Source organism: Monodelphis domestica, chromosome 1, assembly GCF_027887165.1.
Source record: "Monodelphis domestica isolate mMonDom1 chromosome 1, mMonDom1.pri, whole genome shotgun sequence".
In the NCBI taxonomy this organism is placed as follows: Eukaryota; Metazoa; Chordata; class Mammalia; order Didelphimorphia; family Didelphidae; genus Monodelphis; species Monodelphis domestica.
In genome coordinates this window covers 396,913,486-396,931,646 of record NC_077227.1, presented here as the reverse complement: position 1 = coordinate 396,931,646, position 18,161 = coordinate 396,913,486, and the positions used below count along the sequence as shown (strand labels likewise).

General features: G+C 42.2%; 1 protein-coding gene across 5 annotated transcripts in view; it reads right to left on the bottom strand.

The window, feature by feature from the left end:
• Nucleotides 1-18,161, bottom strand: part of DLGAP4 (DLG associated protein 4) — a 251,795-nt gene that overhangs the window by 24,772 nt on the left and 208,862 nt on the right. For 4 of the 5 annotated variants that reach the window (XM_056811842.1, XM_056811843.1, XM_007474282.3 and 1 more), the window contains one exon: nucleotides 44-408. In XM_056811842.1, coding sequence (XP_056667820.1) covers nucleotides 44-408 — 365 coding nt within the window. Of the gene's footprint in view, nucleotides 1-43; nucleotides 409-10,500; nucleotides 10,565-18,161 lie in introns of those variants that run through there. The other variant, XM_056811844.1, reaches the window with a different exon arrangement.

The window sequence follows — 18,161 nt, the reverse complement described above, 5'->3', positions numbered from 1 at the left end:
GTGCACAGAGTGGAGTCTGACACACAATCAAAGGGACCCATACTTGTATTCCTATAGATGAAAGTTTCCTTTTGGGGGCGGTCTCAGCTTTGGGCTCCTCACTGGTCAACGTTCCTTTGTCGTTCTTCAGAGTTGCATTTTTCTGGGGTAGTTCTGGTGCTTCCCGTGCCTGAGTTCCTCCGCTGCTGCCCTGGGTCACACTGGGGGGCCGAGTGCTGTCTAAACTGTCAGAGGAGTTGCTCAGGCCAGACTGACTGTTGACCTCGCTCTTGTGGTCCTGGCTGTCAAGGTAGGTGTCCTGGGCTGACTCAGTGCTGCTTTGAACGGTGACCGAGATGAACGGCTTTGATGTGGTCCGGGGGGGGACTGGAGGCGGCGTTTTCTTATATGCCACTAGGCATGATGAACCTAAAGCCATGGAAGAGAAGGGGGGGGGGAGAGGGAGAGGGAGAGATCAGGGGAAAGTTAGAGCCCAAGGAATCCATGGTGTCATAGTAGTCTGGCAGGCATGATGCTTGAGAGGGGCTGCAGGAGAGGGGGAACCCCCCAAATCATCCTTGGCTTGCTCTCCTAATGGCCAGTGTCCTGGTGGAGAGTCACCTCTGGCTCCCTAGGTATGGGTGTCTCTGCTAAAAATCAAACCAACCCATCCTCATCAGCTAGTGCCTTAAAAAAAAAAGGAAAGAAAAATGGTTCCATTTGCCAAAACAATACTCTAAAACTTGTCCATAGGGAAGAGATGAGAAAATGGACCTCATCTCCTTTTTCCTCAAAGTGAGGAGGCTATGTGCATGGAATATTGCACATGTTGTCAAATGGGGGTAATGATGGTTTTGTTGAACTGGCTTTCCCTCCTTATCTTTGTTATAAGGGATGGCTCGCTGGGTACTGGCTAGGGAGAGGGAATGATCTATTTGGAAACAAACACACAGTAAAAACAAAAGATATTTTTAAAAGCCTAATCCCAAGAGATAAGATGAAAAAATTTAAATAAAAAAGGCACTTGTAAATCCAGTCTCTATATATCCATAGATAGTTCATCTGTCCAGGAAGGAAACCTGGGTAGAGCATGACCCTTTCCCTCATTGGATTGTAGTCTTAGAACTGGAAGAGACCTTAGATGCCATCCTGTCCTAGCCCTTCCATTTTACAGATGAGGAACCCAAAAATCTAGCAAGGTTAGGTCATGTTCAAGGTCACACACAGAGTAGGCCAAGCATGGATTTTTGTTTGGGGGGGAGGGAAGGGGAGGCAAACAGGGTTAAGTGACTTGTTCAGGGTCACACAGTTTAGTAAGTGGTTGAGGCTGAATTTGAACTCGGGTCTTCCTGACTCCAAATCAAGCACTCTATACACTGTACCACCTAGCTGCCCTCCCTCAAGCTTGGATTTGAACCTAGATCCTTTGACTCTAAATCTGCTGAATTAATCTATCTATGCCAAGCACCTCTTTTTTTTTTTTTGTGAGCAGCATTCTGAGGACATCAGAGGTAAATATCAAGTCACCAATAGAGAGACAATAATTTTAGGCCTGGAAAAAATTGATCCTCTGGGGGAATGGGGCCAAAATTTCCCATCTATCCTTGAAATGGGGCTGGGTTTAAGTGTCTTGCCCTGGGTCACACTGTTAGGAACTGCAGATTCCTTCATTTTAAAGACAAGGAAATTAAGGCCAAGAGACATTTAAGTGACTAGCCTGAGGCCATTCAGGTAGTAAATTGTCAGAATGTGAATTTGAATTCATCTACTGACTTTTATGGAATTGAGTTTTAATTTTAACCAGTCAAAAGCAACAAGTTTTTCTCCATATCCTTGGATGGCACAGCCAAGTCTACTAACTAGTTTGATTCTCAGCAGTCAGCCCTGACAGTCTCCTGCCTCACCTTGAACATCAACAGTTTTTCTATCTTTCTTTCTACCTTATACCTTCTGTTTAGAATCCATACAAGATCTGTTCTATGGCAGATGAGTGATAAGGACCAAGCAATTGGGGTTAAGTGCCTTGCCCAGGATCACACAGTTAGAAAGTATCTGAAGTTGAATTTGAACTCAGGTCTTCCCAACTCTAGACCCAGTATTCTATCCCCCTGTATTACCTTACCTAGCTGCTCCCATTGTGCTAGGGAACTTTTTTGCTTTTTTCTTGACACCATGAGGATGTCAATGAAGGATGTGGGTGGTCTGTGGGTTACCGCTAGCTTTCCCTGCTATCACCATTCTCTTGCTCATGCATTTCTCTTTCTTTCTTTCTTTCTTTCTTTCTTTCTTTCTTTCTTTCTTTCTTTCTTTCTTTCTTTCTTTCTTTCTTTCTTTCTTTCTTTCTTTCTTTCTTTCTTTCTTTCTTTCTTTCTCTTTCTTTCTTTCTTTCTTTCTTTCTTTCTTTCTTTCTTTCTTTCTTTCTTTCTTTCTCTCTCTCTCTCTCTCTCTCTCTCTCTCTCTCTCTTTCTTTCTTTCTTTCTTTCTTTCTTTAACTCTTACCTTCCATCTTGGAGTCAATACTGTGTATTGGCTCCAAGGCAGAAGAGAGGTAAGGGCTAGGCCATGGGGGTCAACTGACTTGCCCAGGGTCACACAGCTGGGAAGTGTCTGAGGCCAGATTTGAACCCAGGATCTCCCATCTCTAGGGCTAACTCTCAATCCACTGAGCTACCCAGCTGCTCCCCTTTCTTTCTTTTTAAAATAGAAACAAAACCCCAAAACTTACTACCTTCCATCTTAGAATCAATACTGTGTATTGGTTCTACGGCAGAAGAGTGGTAAGGATTAGGCAATCAGGGTTAAGTGATGTGCCCAGGGTCACACAGTTAGAACTGTCTGAGGACAAATTTGAACCCAGGATCTCCCTGCTCCAGGCCTGGCTCTCAATCTACTGAAGCACCCAACGGCCCTAGCCCCTTCCATTATATATTTCTTTGGTGAAGTCCTTTATGATGCTTTGCTTTCTTCCTCCTTTTCATGGGTCATAATCTACCTCTGCCCTCATGCGCCTCTCCAGATAACATGTGCAAATGTTCTTACCCCACTGTATGTCCCACAGCTGGTTAAGTATCCATTCAAGGGACAGCTAGGTGGCTCGGTGGATTGAGCCAGGCCTGGAGATGGGAGGTCCTGGACTCAAATCTGGCTCCAAGATAGTTCTTAGCTGTGTGACTCTGGGGTAGTCACTTAACCCCAGCTGCCTAGCCTTTGCTGCTGCACTATCAAACAACAAACAAAAACTAAATAAAAGGAAACAGAAAACAACTTCTGACTTAAAAACTCTGAATGGAATGACCAACTACAATTCTGGAGGCCAGATGAAGAAGCATGAAGTCCACCTTTTGACAAAGAAATTATGGAATCAAAGTGCAGAATGGGACATATATTTTCTTTTCTTTTTAAACCCTGGCCTTCTCTCTTAGTATCGAATGGAAGGCAGAAGAGCAGTAAGGGTTAGGCAACTGGGGTAAGTGACTTGCCTAGGGTCCCAGAGGTATAAGTATCTGAAATAAAAGCTGAACCCAGGGCCTCTTCTCTCTAGGTTTGACTATCCACTGAGCCATCTGGATGCCCTAAGACATACATTTTCAAACACTGCCAATGGAAATTTGTTTTCTTTGACTTTATAATTTGTTACAAAGGGTTTAATTTTTCTTTCTCTTTTTTTTTCTCCCAATTCAGGGAAGAGAAAGATGAGAGTTGTTATTAAGATAGAGTTTAAGGGGGGAAATATATCAACCAGAGCCAGAAATTTTAAACCCAGGTTTTCAAATTCTATTCTTTTTTGTGCCTTCATTCAACAGAACCTGTAACTTATGAGGTGCCTCTAGTTTGAGGAGTTGGGGATACAAAGATTAAAATGAGACTGTTCCTGCTCTCAAGGAGCTTACATTCTACAGAGAGGGAGGGAGGGTGCCTAGAGGGCAACAAAGGAAATTCTCCCAGGACGAAGCCCATCTGGCTGATTCATAAGGGCCCAGACAACAACAAATGAACTGACCTTGATCAAGGCCCCAAACAGTTTCATTGCTGGAGAAACAAGTCTTAAAAGGCAGGTTATGAGTTTTCTGAGTTTTGTGTTGCTGGTTTTCCTCCTTACAGTAAATGTCAAGTCAGCAAAATAACCTGCTATTAGGCCCAAACATATTAAACAAGCCAGTTGAAAGGAACTTCTTAGGCCATCTCCCTCATTTTACATCTGAGAAAATTGGGGTTCAGAGACAGGAAGGGACTTGTCAAGGTCTGAGAACTGGTACCAGAGTCAAGTTGGGCTAGCACCCCGGGGGGTCTCTGGCCTCCCACCCCAAGGCTCTTTTCATGGCATCATAGGTACTATGATCTCAGCTGATGCTCACGATGGTCTTACAAAGGAGGCAGGGGGGAGGGCTCTACATTCTATAGATGAGGGTCAGACAGAGAAAAGAACTTTGTTCATGGTTGACTTGTAACCTAATGAAAAATCTGGGAACTATTTCATAAGTAGAATTTAATTGAATGAATAGAATTTCATAGCTTGAAGAGGCCTATTAGTTTAGTAATTTAATTCCTTTTGTTTTACTAAGGAGACTAAGGCCAGAGAAGTTAAGAGATTTACCTGAGGTCACACAGGTAATAAAATAAAAAGCAGAGCCAGGATTTAAAGCTAAACTCTGGCTGCAAATCTAGTATTCTTACCACCACCCAACACGGATTAGAACCCAGGTCTCTTAACTCCCATAGGCTAGACTCAATCCATCACACTAGGCTGTCTGTGTCGAAGCCATCTCCAAATATATTACCAAATTCCAGCCAAGATCCCAACTGATCCCAGTAGACAAGGGCTCTCCCCTTCTCTCAGACACCAGCTGCCCTAGACTCCCCACAAGGACCAGAATTGTTCATGAGATCAGGTTTCTCCAATGAATGCCAAACTGTATCTTTGGATGCTGGTGTTTTCTTGTTCTTCACAAACAGTGCATTGGATTCTGACAGAGGGGTTAACCATAGTAACCTTCAGTCCATTTAAAAACACTCACATACGTAATGCCAGAGCCTCTTTTCACTGCCCTGATGCTTTCCACAGCAAAATAGCAGGGAAATGAACAATTGGGGGAGCAGAATGAATATCATTTCTTTCTTTTTGAAGGAAAAAAATCTACTTTTTCATATTGTTTTTGAGTGTGCCTGAGCACCTCCTTCCTTCCATTCCTTCCTGGAATATCTGATGAAAGTGGTATGGATTTGTGTTGCCAGGTTAATTTAACAAACATTTATTGAACAAATGCCTATAGTTGAGTGCAAGAAACTAGGGCATAAAGGAAAAAATAAACCAGTTCTTGCCTTCAAGAAAGTTATATATAGTCTATAGGGGAGAAATGTCATCTATAAACCATACAGAAAGTAAATGCAAAGTAATTTTTTCTGGTAGAAAAAGAGTGCCAACAACTGCAGTATTGGGGATCAGGAAATGTAGGTGGTAGCCCTTGAGCTATGCTTTTTATTTTTATTTTTGCAAGTTTGTGTTCTTTTAGGTCACTCAGATTGGAAACGGTAGGTGCTCCCACTACTCATGGGCCCAAATTCGCTACCGATCATCTTGGCAAATTTCAATTTGTTTTACTCAGACCCAGGCCAGTTTGACCCACTGTAGGCAATCACTTCTGGGGGCTCATTATACTGATGCACTCTATTTAGTCCATTGCTGCTCAGAACTCCTGGGCTCAAGAGGGCCCATCGATCTTAATCTCCTCCTTGGTGAAAATCACAGTTGTGTGCCACACAGTGAGTACCTTTTCTGAGCTACATTTAGAAGACAGTTATCAGAGTCTGTGAAGTAGTTGTGATGGAGAACATTAGAAGCAGATGGGCATGGAAAGCCCAGGAAAAAAGCATAAATAAAAAATCTTATGTGTGATATCATAACATGAACAAGGTAGAAATAGGTATTGCATCAACACACCTATATAACCTACTTTTACTACTTGGGGTGGGGGGAGGGAGAGAGAAAATTGGAATCCTAAAACATCAGAAAACAATTTTCAAAAAGTGTGTAACTGGAAAGAAAGAAAAAGCCGGAAGATGTTGAAGATAGATAAGCATTTTGGGTTAGAGAACTTGTTTGGCTAGAATGTAGAGTATCTTTGGATTGCCTCCATATGATCACAATATTTTATCTTGTTTTAGGACCCCTCACCCTGTTCTTTGGTTCTTTCCTAGGTGATCACTCCTGCATCTACCTTACTCTCTTTCTTTCCCTATTTCCAACCCTGGGTGAATCAGCTCAACGGCCCAGTGTCCCTCCCACTTGAGGCACTTGCATGCTTACCCCATCATAGTACATGCCTCACACCAAGGCCCCATCTTGGTTCATTGCCATCACCATTCCTATATATGTGTTCCTTATTTCAGTGGGGCTAGGGAAAAAACCATGAAACCATGTGGATTAAGGTCTACTATTAATTTATTTTATATCATCACAAATGGGCTGTTGCTGCAAGTCCTTGCTTGGTACCAATAGGGCCTTAAAAAAAATATAGGTCTACTTCCACACTGGGGTGGATAACCTGGAAGAATTTTTGGAAGATGGGCAAACTACAAAAATAATGAAACCTCCTTGCTCTTGCCTTAGTGAGGTCACGCTGAAGAAAAGGAGTTCTAGTTTCTAGTCTCAACTGATGACCCACCTCTAGACTCAATCGATGTTTTTTCTAAAATGGAATGCCTAGAATTGAAACACAATATTCAAAAGGTGGTCTGATGAAGACAAATGGATATAAAAAGGAAGGATTATGATGTCTCCAGTCTTGGATACTATATCTCTTTTAATGCAGCATCAGATTAAGCTGGCTTTAAAAAATGCTGCTGTCATTACTGACTTGCACCAAGCTTGTGGTGCATCAAATCCTCCAGATTATCATCTCTTCATGTCTTAGAATCTGTTTCTCCATCCCCTATAAAATGGAAATGATACTCATACTATCTACTTTGTAGGGTTGCTTTTTGTTGTGAGGAAAGTGATTTGTAAATTGTAAAATCACTACAGAAATGTGAGCTGAGATTATTTGGGTAGGCAGCTGTCACTCCCAATCAGCTCCAGTGGTTCCTTATTGCACCCAGAATCAAATATAAAATCCTATTTAAAAGCTTAGCAACAGGAGGTCCTTGTTTCAGATGTGGCTTAAGATACTTCCTAAGAAGCAACAAATTGGGAAAAAATCTTTATAACAAAAACCTCTGACAAAGGTCTAATTACTCAAATTTATAAAGAGCTAAATCAATTGTACAAAAAATCAAGCCATTCTCCAATTGATAAATAGGCAAGGGACATGAATAGGCAATTTTCAGTCAAAGAAATCAAAACTATTAATAAGCATATGAAAAAGTGCTCTAAATCTCTGATAATCAGAGAGATGCAAATCAAAATAACTCACCTCACACCTAGCAGATTGGCTAACATGACAGCAAAGGAAAGTAATGAATGCTGGAGGGGATGTGGCAAAGTAGGGACACTAATTCATTGCTGGTGGAGTTGTGAATTGATCCAACCATTTGGAGGGCAATTTGGAACTATGCCCAAAGGGTGATAAAAGACTGTCTGCCCTTTGATCCAGCCATAGCACTGCTGGGTTTGTACCCCAAAGAGATCTTAAGGAAAAAGACTTGTACAAGAATATTCATAGCTGCGCTCTTTGTGGTGGCCAAAAATTGGAAAATGAGGGGATGCCCTTCAATTGGGGAATGGCTGAACAAACTGTGGTATATTTGTTGGTGATGGAATACTATTGTGCTAAAAGGAATAATAAAGTGGAGGAATTCCATGGAGACTGGAACAACCTCCAGGAAGTGATGCAGAGCGAGAGGAGCAGAACCAGGAGAACATTGTACACAGAGACTGATACACTGTGGTACAATCGAATATAATGGATTTCTCTACTAGTAGCAATGCAATGATCTAGAACTATTTGGAGGTACATATGAGAAAGACCACTATCCATATCCAGAGAAAGAACTGTGGGAGTAGAAACACAGAAGAAAAACAACTGCTTAATGACATGCTTAATGACTGGGGATGTAGACTCTGAATGATCATCTTAGTGCAATTATCAATAATATAGAAATAGGTCTGTTCAATGACACATGTAAAACCCAGTGGAACTGTGCATTGACTATGGGGGGAAGTGGGGATAGGGGAGGGAAAGAACAAGAATCTTGTAACCATGGAAAAATATTCTAAATTAATTATTGAAAAAAAAAAAAGATACTTTCTAAGTATCTAAGTCCTGTATGACTCTGGGCAAATCACTTAACTCCCATTGATTTTAAGATGGAAGGTAAGGGTTTAAAAAAAATCTTGATCATCTTTTAAAACCTACCACCATTCCAGTCTTTTTTGTATCTTAAATTACACCCTTCCTATTTCCATGTCTGTGGCACTGCTCTCTTCCCCCAATGACCCCACCATGTACTCAGTGATACCAGTCAGTCTCCTTGCTATTCCTCAAACTAGAGACACTCCATCTCCTGACTCTGGGAATGTTTACTGACTGTTCCCTATGCTTGCAACTCTTTCCCCTTCCCCTCAAACTCCTAGGTTCCTTTGTCTCAGATAAAGTTCCATTTTCTGCAAGAAGTCTTTCCTGGGGATAGGAGGTGGTTCAGTGCTAGGCCTGGAGTTGGGGAGATCCCGAGTTCAAATTTGACCTCAGACATTGCCTACTTGGGTGATCCTGGGCAAGTCACTTAGTCCCAATTGCCCCCTTACTGCTCTTCTGTCTTGGAACTGGAACTTAGTATTGATTCTAAGACAGAAGGTAAGGGTAAAAAAAAACAAAAAAACCAACAAAAACCTTTCCTGATCCTCCTTAGTGCTAGTAACACCTCTCCTCTCTTATCTCCAATTTATCCTGTCTATTGCTTGCTTGTATACAGTTGTTTGCATGTTGTTTCCCTCACTAGAGTGTGAGATTCTTGGGAGCAGGGACTATCTTTTGCCTTTCCATCCCCAGCACTTAGCACATACAGTGCCTGGCATACAAGTAGTCTCTTAGTAAATACTAGGACCAGAAAGAACATTGGACTTAGAATCTCAAGGGCCTGGGTTTTAGTTCCTTCTCTGCCACTTATTTACCTGTGTGACCAAGGGCAAATCCCATCTTCTCCCTGGGCCTATATTTTCTTTCTTAGTAAACAACCCTTATCTTCTGAGTATGAGTCTTATTTGAGATAGAAGAGGGCCAAGGGCTTGACAATGGGGGTTAAGTGACTTGCCCAGGGTCACATAACTAGGAAGAGTCTGAGACCAGATTTGAAACCAGGACCTTCCAATTCTAGGCCTGATGCTTTATCTATTGTGCTCTTGAGCCTACTTGTACTCAAGTATAAAATTAGAAGAGTTAGATTAGATGGATTTCTTTTTTTTTTTTAAACCTTTACCTTCTGTCTTGGAGTCAAAACTGTGTATTGGTTCCAAGGCTGAAGAGTAGTAAGGGCTAGGCAATGGGGGTTAAGTGACTTGCCTAGGGTCACACAGCTGGGAAGTGTCTGAGTCCATATTTGAACCCAGAACCTCCAGTCTCTAGGCTGGACTCTCCATCCACTGAGCCATCCAGCTGCCCCCAGATTAGATGGATTTCTATGATACACTTTTGACTATAAATCTAGGACACACATACACAAGATGTACTGTAACAGTTAAAATTTAGGAATATGGGGAGACTGAGGCAGGTAGAAATTAGTTTCTCTCTGCAAGGAGTATTATATTTTTTAGAGGTTTATTAAAGGTTAAAGATTAAAGAAAATACAGAATAAGAAAAAACATGTACCTAGGTCAGAGGCCTAGGCAAGATAACCTCACATCAAGGAAGAGATGCGTCTGCTCCAAAAAGGAAGTCCAAAAGAGCAGAGCGCTCAAAAGCCTTTGTAATCAGCTTAAATACCTTCTCCATCTCGCCCACCTCAGAATTCCGTGAGATTACAAAGCATTTTAGTAAGTTTGAATCAGGAAAAACACTGCTGGGTCGACTAATCCCCTCAGTAAGTCTGAACCAGAGAAAACACAGCTGAGTTGACTAATCCCCTCAAGAGAAAACCTCTGAATAAGTTTTCACCTCTTTGCTCCTGGCACGTTTACAAGTTGCCCGACCTTTATAGGTACCTAGCATCCTACTGTATCAATTCTAAAAACAGGCATGGCTCAAAGAATTCCTTGCCTCATTATAAGTATGGGTCTAAGTACTTTCATTGTCAAGGAGTTTTCTCCCCTAAAGCAGTCTTAAGTACGGGTGGAGTAGAGGTCCTCCCATTTCTGATCCAAGTAAAGTTCTCACATCCAAATGTGGAATGTTTCCAGTAGGGAATTGTTCCAATTGAGAATTCCCCGATGGAGAAATTTTTAACATTCACAAGTCTGAGAAATTTCAAGATTTATAATACCTAATGCATAGTACATAAATAGAATATATGACAGAAGTTTAGAAATACATTAAGAAGAAAGTCAAAAGCAATCAGGAAGTCAGGTAGGAGTGAAGAAAGGGTGGAACTCACAAAAGACTTCATTGAGGAGGTGGTATGGGAGCTGGGCAGAAAGTACCATGTGTTCTGGTGCCTTCTGGTGAGTTTAGAGATGACTCTTCTCCACCATGTATACACCACATACACATACTGCCTCTTCACAGAGCTGGGCACATAATGAAGTGATGCCTATCAAATATTCCGGAATTCTTAAGAAGCTATACAAATACAAGCTCTTAGGACTGTGGCTGGAATGCTGAGTTAAAGCAGAAGTCCTTTATAAACAGGGGGAACTACCACCACCCAGAGGGGTTCATCTTGAACAAGAAATTTGCCCAACATTGCTCAAGGTGAAGTGCCAAGACAGCATTTGAATCTAGGTCCTGCAACATTAAAATGATTCCTCTTTCATGCTTCTTTAACCACCCACACCAAGCCAGATTTCATTCACTCAAAAACAAACTTAAAAACATTTTTTTTATTTAAAAAAACTCTTAACTTCTAGTTTATGATCAATTCTGAGACAGAATTGTGGCAACAGCTACGCAATCAGAATTAAATGACTTGCCCAGAGTCCCAGAAGTGTCTGAGACCACATTTGAATCTAGCTCCTCTTGATTCCAGGCCTGGAGCTCTATCACTGAGCTACCAAGTCACCCTAGAAATATCCTGTTCAAAGGCTTTCCTTGTTAGGGGGTGGGGCGGGATTTTGTCCCAAGTCCAGGAAAGGTCTCTTCCAATCAGCCTTCTCTGGTAGAGCTATTGGACAAAGGAGAAAAATGCTAGCATTTTAACAAGCTCCTCTCTCTCTCTTTCTTTCTCTCTTTCTTTCTCTCTTTCTTTCTTTCTTTCTTTCTTTCTTTCTTTCTTTCTTTCTTTCTCTCTCTCTCTCTCTCTCTCTCTCTCTCTCTCTCTCTCTCTCTCTCTCTCTCTCTCTCTCTCTCTCTCTCTCTCTCTTTCTTTTTACAAGCTCCTATTTCTATTTCTATAAGGTTTTAAGGTTTTCTCCTAACAATCTGTGAGCTAGGCAGCGAAAGTCTTGCAATCCTCATTTTTATAAAAGAAGGAAAATAAGGCCAAAAAAGGAAATGACTTGCTCCAAATAAGACTCCTTCAAATTATTTTTGCTTTAAAAAAAACAACAAAACTCTTGCCTTCTGTCTTAGTATCAGTTTTGAGACAGAGGAGCAGGAAGGGTTAGGCAATGGGGGGATTAAGTGACTTGCCCAAGGTCACACAGCTAGGAAGTGTCTGAGGTCAAATTTGAACCTAGAACCTCTCATCTCTAGGCCTGGCTCTCCATCCACTGGGTCCCCTAATTGGCTCCATGTTTACTTTTTAAAAAGAGTTTTAGAAGAACTCAGCACAATGACACTGATTGTCTAGAACTCAGATTCTGATCTAGGTCTCAACTTCAAATCCAGGTCTCTCTCTTTCTACTCACCTCACTGTGGATATGTCATGGCTGTATCTTGTTTTTGACCAAACATGGGCTTCCCTGGTTCATTTCCACTCCCTCTCCCCCCCTCCTTCCCCATGGCTTCTGTCACTGGAAAGTCTCTGCAATAAATGAATGACACTGGGATCATTTCCAAACACAGCCTCTGCTCTGTAAATGATCATGGGCCAGTTGTCAAGGGTACGCCTCATGCTTATTTGTGTTCTGGTATGATCCCCCTCCCGCATTGTACCCCTTTTCATTTTTACAGATCTAAAGTAGTGTACAGGAAAGTAATAATTTGAATCAAAATGAACTTAAAAAAAAAAGTATTATAGTTTTCTCTGAAAAGTCGAGGAATTTCTAAAAACTTCCTATCAGAGCTGCCCAAAAGCCAAATGGATTGGCTGGCTTATGGAGACAGTGCATGATTCTCCAATTAACTGGAAGGCTTCAGGGGAAAGTGGATGACCCCGTGTCAGGAAAAACTGAAAGTCCATTTCAGGGAAGGGTTGGAGAAGGTACTCTCAAGAGTCTCATTCTGACCACTGACCAGGTAGTCTTGGCTAATGAGTTAGAACAGGTGGAATCCTTCAGTCTGGCTGCTGAGGGGCCAGGGGAGGAATGGTCCAAATGAGAGTCCAGAGCCAGCTGCCCTGAAGCACTTGGTAGCTTTCCCTGGTCATTTGAGTCAAATCTAGCTCAGTGGTCATGCTAGATTTCAGCTCAACTGACTTTTTCAAGGGGCACTCTAGGCTCTGCCAGCTGAGGGAAGGTGAGATCATTGTTGGGTTGTTTCAGGTGTGATAAGGATAAGTAGAACCTTATCTTTGTGGCCTTCCTATCTCTCTCTTCTACCAACAACTCTGGCACTGTACGTGTGGAACCAAAGGAACAAATGGATTGATTTTTTGCCTCAAACACACAGAGTGGGGCAGCTAACCCTCCAGAGAGGGGTCCTTGGCTCCTTCCTGTAAACTGCCAACAAGCTCCCAATGTTCAGACACCCTCCAGGGAACAAATCACATTCTCCTGGATTTCTCCAATGGGGAAAAAATGTTCTCCTCAGACTGGATATGAATCTTGGAAATGACAGAATCATCTGAATCAGAGACTGTGGCTAAAAAAGGCAGTGACAAAGGGTGATCCTGATCCCATTTGGGGTTTCAAAGGGAAAGGTGACTATGAAGTCATTCAATGGCATTTTTCTCATTCCTCTCCCAACCTGGCCCTGAAGTGAATCCCCTTAAAAGGACTTTAAATGTATTGCAAATAACAGCAGTCCTGTTGGAATGGGTTCCAGCACAGCACTGGCAGAATCCCTGGGGAGTGGGGGGGGGGGGGGTTATCTAGTTTGACTCCTACCTAAAGCATGAATCTCTCCTAAAAATTAATTATCACTGAATTTAAAGCTAGGGGAGACTTTTTAGCTCTAGTTCATTTCTCTCAGGCAAGGGGGTCTAGCAGAGAACTGCTAGACTTAATTTGATTCCAATTTCAGCTCTGCTATTTAGCAAGCTTTGTGACCCTGGGCAAAGTAACTCAAGTTCTGACCCAAGAGTTATCTGTAAAATGGGCATACTAGGAGTCGGAAGGTACCTACCTTAGAGGAACTATGCTTTGTAAATCTTTGCTAGAAGGACCAGGGGGTGTCAACTGACTGTGAAATAAAATTTTACTATGAAACAAAATATTTCATCCTACGATCTCTATTTTCTTGGCCTTATGAATTTTAAAATAAATGCACTGTGTTATCAGGGCACATTGGTATAGCCAAGTGTGCTTAAATTCTGGTCTTTTTAATGTTAAGACATTATAAAGTGAGGGGTAGCCTGGTGGCTCTGTGGATTGAGAGCCAGGCCTAGAGATGGGAGGTCCTGGGTTCAAATCTGACCTCAGACATTACCTCGATGAGTGATGCTGGGCAAGTCACTTAACTCCCATTACCTAGCCTTTATCACTCTTCTGCCTTGGAACTAATACACAGTATTATTGATTTTAAGATGGAGAATAAAGGTTTAAAAAAAACTCCAAAACAACACATACACACAAAAACAAACCACTATAAAGGGACAGCTAGGTGGCATAGCGGAGGACTTGGGTTCAAATATGACTCCAGACACTTCCTAGCTGTATAACCCTGGGCAAGTAACTGAACTCCAATTTCCTAGTCCTTGCTCCTTTTCTGTACTAAGACGGAAGATAAGGGTTTAAAAAACAAACATGATATTAGGGCAGATAAAAAAACCTTGGAAGGTCCAGAAATGAAGTAATTTGCCCTAGGTCACACAGCATTAAGTGGCCAGGGCCAGGTTTTGAAGCCCGGCTCCTACTGATATCATGTCAAAAGTTTTTTTTTTTATATACGGGGTATCCTCAAAGTCTTTGTGAACACTCCATATATAACAATGTCCTCCTATTCCCCCCATGTTATCTCTTTATTCTGTAGCTTTTAAATTCTCTTCTGGTTCTAACTTCCTTCCTTTCAGGGCAGGTTTAAGCCTCAAAGGAAATGCTGGCTTTATATCTGCAAGTCTCTAGAATGTGAACAATACAGTATTTTGTTGGTAACAAGGTCTGAATAGTCAAAGATGATTCTACACAGGGGTGATGCAGGAGAAATTTGTTTGCATAAGCTGAAAAAGTCACTGCTGTGAGCTGAAAACAGTGGGGGAAGGAGAACAGGGCCCCTGGAGCCTGGGAAATGCAATCTCCGACACCTCAATCTCAGTTGGGGAGAATGAGCCCCGGAAAAAGAAGGACCTTGCCAGGATCACACAGCAAGTCCCAGCCCATCACTAGTACAGTAGTAGTATTGTATGATCTGCCACTCAAGGGAACCCAGAGCAGCCCCTAATAATGGGGACTATGAATAAGCCCATTCCTCTCTCTGAGCCTTCCTTTCCTGCTCAATGATCCCTAAGCTCCCTTAAGGATGGATGGAAGACTTACCCACAATGACCCAGGGTGGGTTATATTGGCCGAGGTAGTCAGGCTAGTCAGATGGTTCCTGGGACACATTTGGAAAAAGGGGACACAGCTATACCTTGGACCTCCATTTCTTCATCTGTGAAATAGGGATGATAATCCTAGTACTGGGCACCTAGGTGATATAGTGGATAGTGTCCTGTTTGGAATTAGAAAGACGTCCCTTCCCGAGTTCAAACCTGGCCTCTGATACTAGCTGTGTGTCTTTGGGCAAGCCATTTAACTGTATGCCTCAGTTTCCTTATTCATATGAATGAGCTGGAGAAGAAAATGACAAACTGCTCTAGTACCTTTGCCAAGAAAACCCCCCAAATGGGATCATGGAGAGTCAGAGATGCCACTGAAATGACTGACTGACAAAAACTCTTGAGCCAAAACCCTTCCTATATAAACAATAGTTAAGAGATGAACTTGTATCCAGATCCATGCAGGGAGCTAATGGACGCCAGGGCCTCCTCCCCAGAGATTCTGACCAGCTCCTGTTAAGAGTTCTTCCATCTGCTTCATTTGATTTTGGTTTTATGCACCCTTTTCTCTTCCTCTCCCTGACCCCTCTGGAGACCTGACCAAAGTTATACAGCTAATATTAGTGGTAGAACATGGATATGAATCTCAATTTCCTAATTCTAAATCCAGGGTTCTCTTATACTGGATATGTCCAAAATCTTGGTATTTCAGAGCTCAAAGGGAATTCAGATCCTTCTCTCTTTAGAAACAGGAAAATTGAGTCTGCCTCAGAGATGTAAAAACGATCACACCGGTGATAAAGCAGCCAAGCCAGCACTTGACCCAAGGTTCCCAATTCCAAATTCAGTGCTTCTTGCGCCATAGCTGCCTGACACCACAGCTGGGAGAGGGAACAGTCCCACCACCTCATTTTGGGGTCGAGACCTCCCTTGATTGACTGAGGGCTATTTCTGCCTGACCATGGCCTTTCAGAGTTGATGCCTGATGGTGGCTCTTTATCCCGAGGGTCTCTCCCTTTTCCATCATAAGCAATCTAATATTGCAGTCAGTTTGGTTTCTTTGGGCAACACCCAAGACATCAGCATATAATAAACACTCTGACCTATATTCCTTCGGCAGACTTCTCGTTAAGCTAAGAGTTCCTGTTCCAAACAGTTCCCACCCTCCAGATATTCCTGTCGCCTGCGTCTTTAGTGTATCCTGAGGACAGGGGTCCTAGGGTCCTTGAATGAGGCCCTATTGTATAGGACTAATACTCAGAGAGGCAGTTTCCAATCCTGAATTTAGGAACATTCATATTAGTCCCTGAATTATAGGATTAAAACCAAAATTAATTTCTTAAATATCAATTCTAAAACAGAAGAGTGGCAAGGGCTAAGCAACTGGGATTAAGTGACTTGCTTAGGGTCATATAGCTAGAAGTGTTTGAAGCCACATTTGAACCCAAGTCCTCTGGCCCTCCATCCATTGTGCTGTTTAGCTGCCCCTCTGGATTTTAGGATTTTAAGATTCAGGGAAATGATGTTAAGAGGGCATTATGTTTGATTTCTTTATTTTAGGGATGGGAAAACAGATTAGAAATTTGTTTTAAGATTCTGCTTCATCTGTAAGATGTGGAAAAGATCCTATCTTGGTGATTAACCCTCAGAGGGTCTGAAATGCACTGAAAACTAGTTTACAACACCCTTGGACTATGATGGTTTCTGACTATCATGCAGGTTTGATATGAAGATGATTTCTCCAAATGGGATTCTCAACATATAATACACAGATCCGAGGAACTCAAAACAAGGTTTCCTTATCTCTAATGGGTCAGTGTGGATGCAGAGGAGGGAGAAGAGTGTAAGTTACAGCCAGTCAAGGTAAAGTCACAGGGCTATCCCACAATATAATGTCAGATCAATTCAACCACTATTTGTTAAAGACCTGCTTTTGGGGATGGAGGAGAAGAGACACAAAATCCGAAAAAGAGCTGTCAGCCCCGTCCTCAGAAAACTCCCAGTCTAGTGGTGGGGCTAAGACTCTTACATAGTGATTAGGATGTGGACCAGACCCTGATTAGCATCCAAGAGGTACAAGCAGGTGCCCTGTGAGGTCCAAAGAGGATTTTGGAGAAGGTTGGGAGGTTCCAAGGATGAGGGAACACTGAGGAATAGTGTCAGGAAAATCGAGTATGCATAGTGTAGCCCAGCTGACCTGGAACCTAAGGAACAGAGTGGTCAGTAATGAGATAAGGCTGGAAAGGAGAGTGTGGCAGGGCAGCCAGACTGTGAAGGGCTTGGAATGCTAACATTAAGGAGTCAGGGAGTACAGAGTAAATGTCTCTCTGCTGGATGTATTCAGATGGGGCCTTGGATGATAATTTCTCAATGACTGTAGGAGGGCTGATTTTGCTTAGGCGTGGATTTGACCTCTGGAGTTCAAACTCAAAAGTCTATGACGTAAGCTACACAGCCTGTAATCCTGACCCCCTTAAGATTCTCCAATGAGATGATAATAATAATAATAATAATTATTATTTTTTTAAAAATCCTTTTCTTCTGGAGCAGCTAGGTGGCTCAGTGGATAGAGAGCCAGGTCAGAGATGGGAGATCTAATCTAACCTCAGATGCTTCCTTGCTGGGTGACCTTGGGCAAGTCACTTAACCCCAACTGCCTAGTCCTTACTGCTTTTCTGCCTGAGATCCAATATCAACTCTAAAACAGAAGAAGGTAAGGGTTTAAAACAAACAAACAACTCTGCATCTTCCCAGCCCCTCCCTCTTCTGTCTTGGCATCAATTCTTTTCCTTTCTTTCTTTCTTTCTTTCTTTCTTTCTTTCTTTCTTTCTTTCTTTCTTTCTTTCTTTCTTTCTTTCTATTTTAGAGCATTTTTCCATGGTCACATAATTCATGATTTTTCCCTTCCCCTTCCCAGAGCTGACAAGCAGTTCCACTGGGTTATACATGTATCATTGTTCAAAACCTATTTCCATGTTATTCATCTTTGCAGTAGAGAGATCCTTTAACGTCAAAACCCTAATTATCATCCCTATTGCACTATGTGATCAATCCTATATTTTTCTAATACATTTCTGTTTCCACAGTTGTCTCCTATGGCATCATAACTAAGACAGAAGAGCCATGAGGGCTAGGCAAATGGGGCTAAGTGACTTGCCCAGGATCACATGGCTGGGACATGTCTGGTCTTCCCACTGTGCTACTTATTATTGTGATCCAAAGGGAGTTATAGTATGAGTTACTATTCTTAATTTTACTCATCATTAGGAAAAGGCTAAGATGATCTGGGGGCCCTCTCTCAC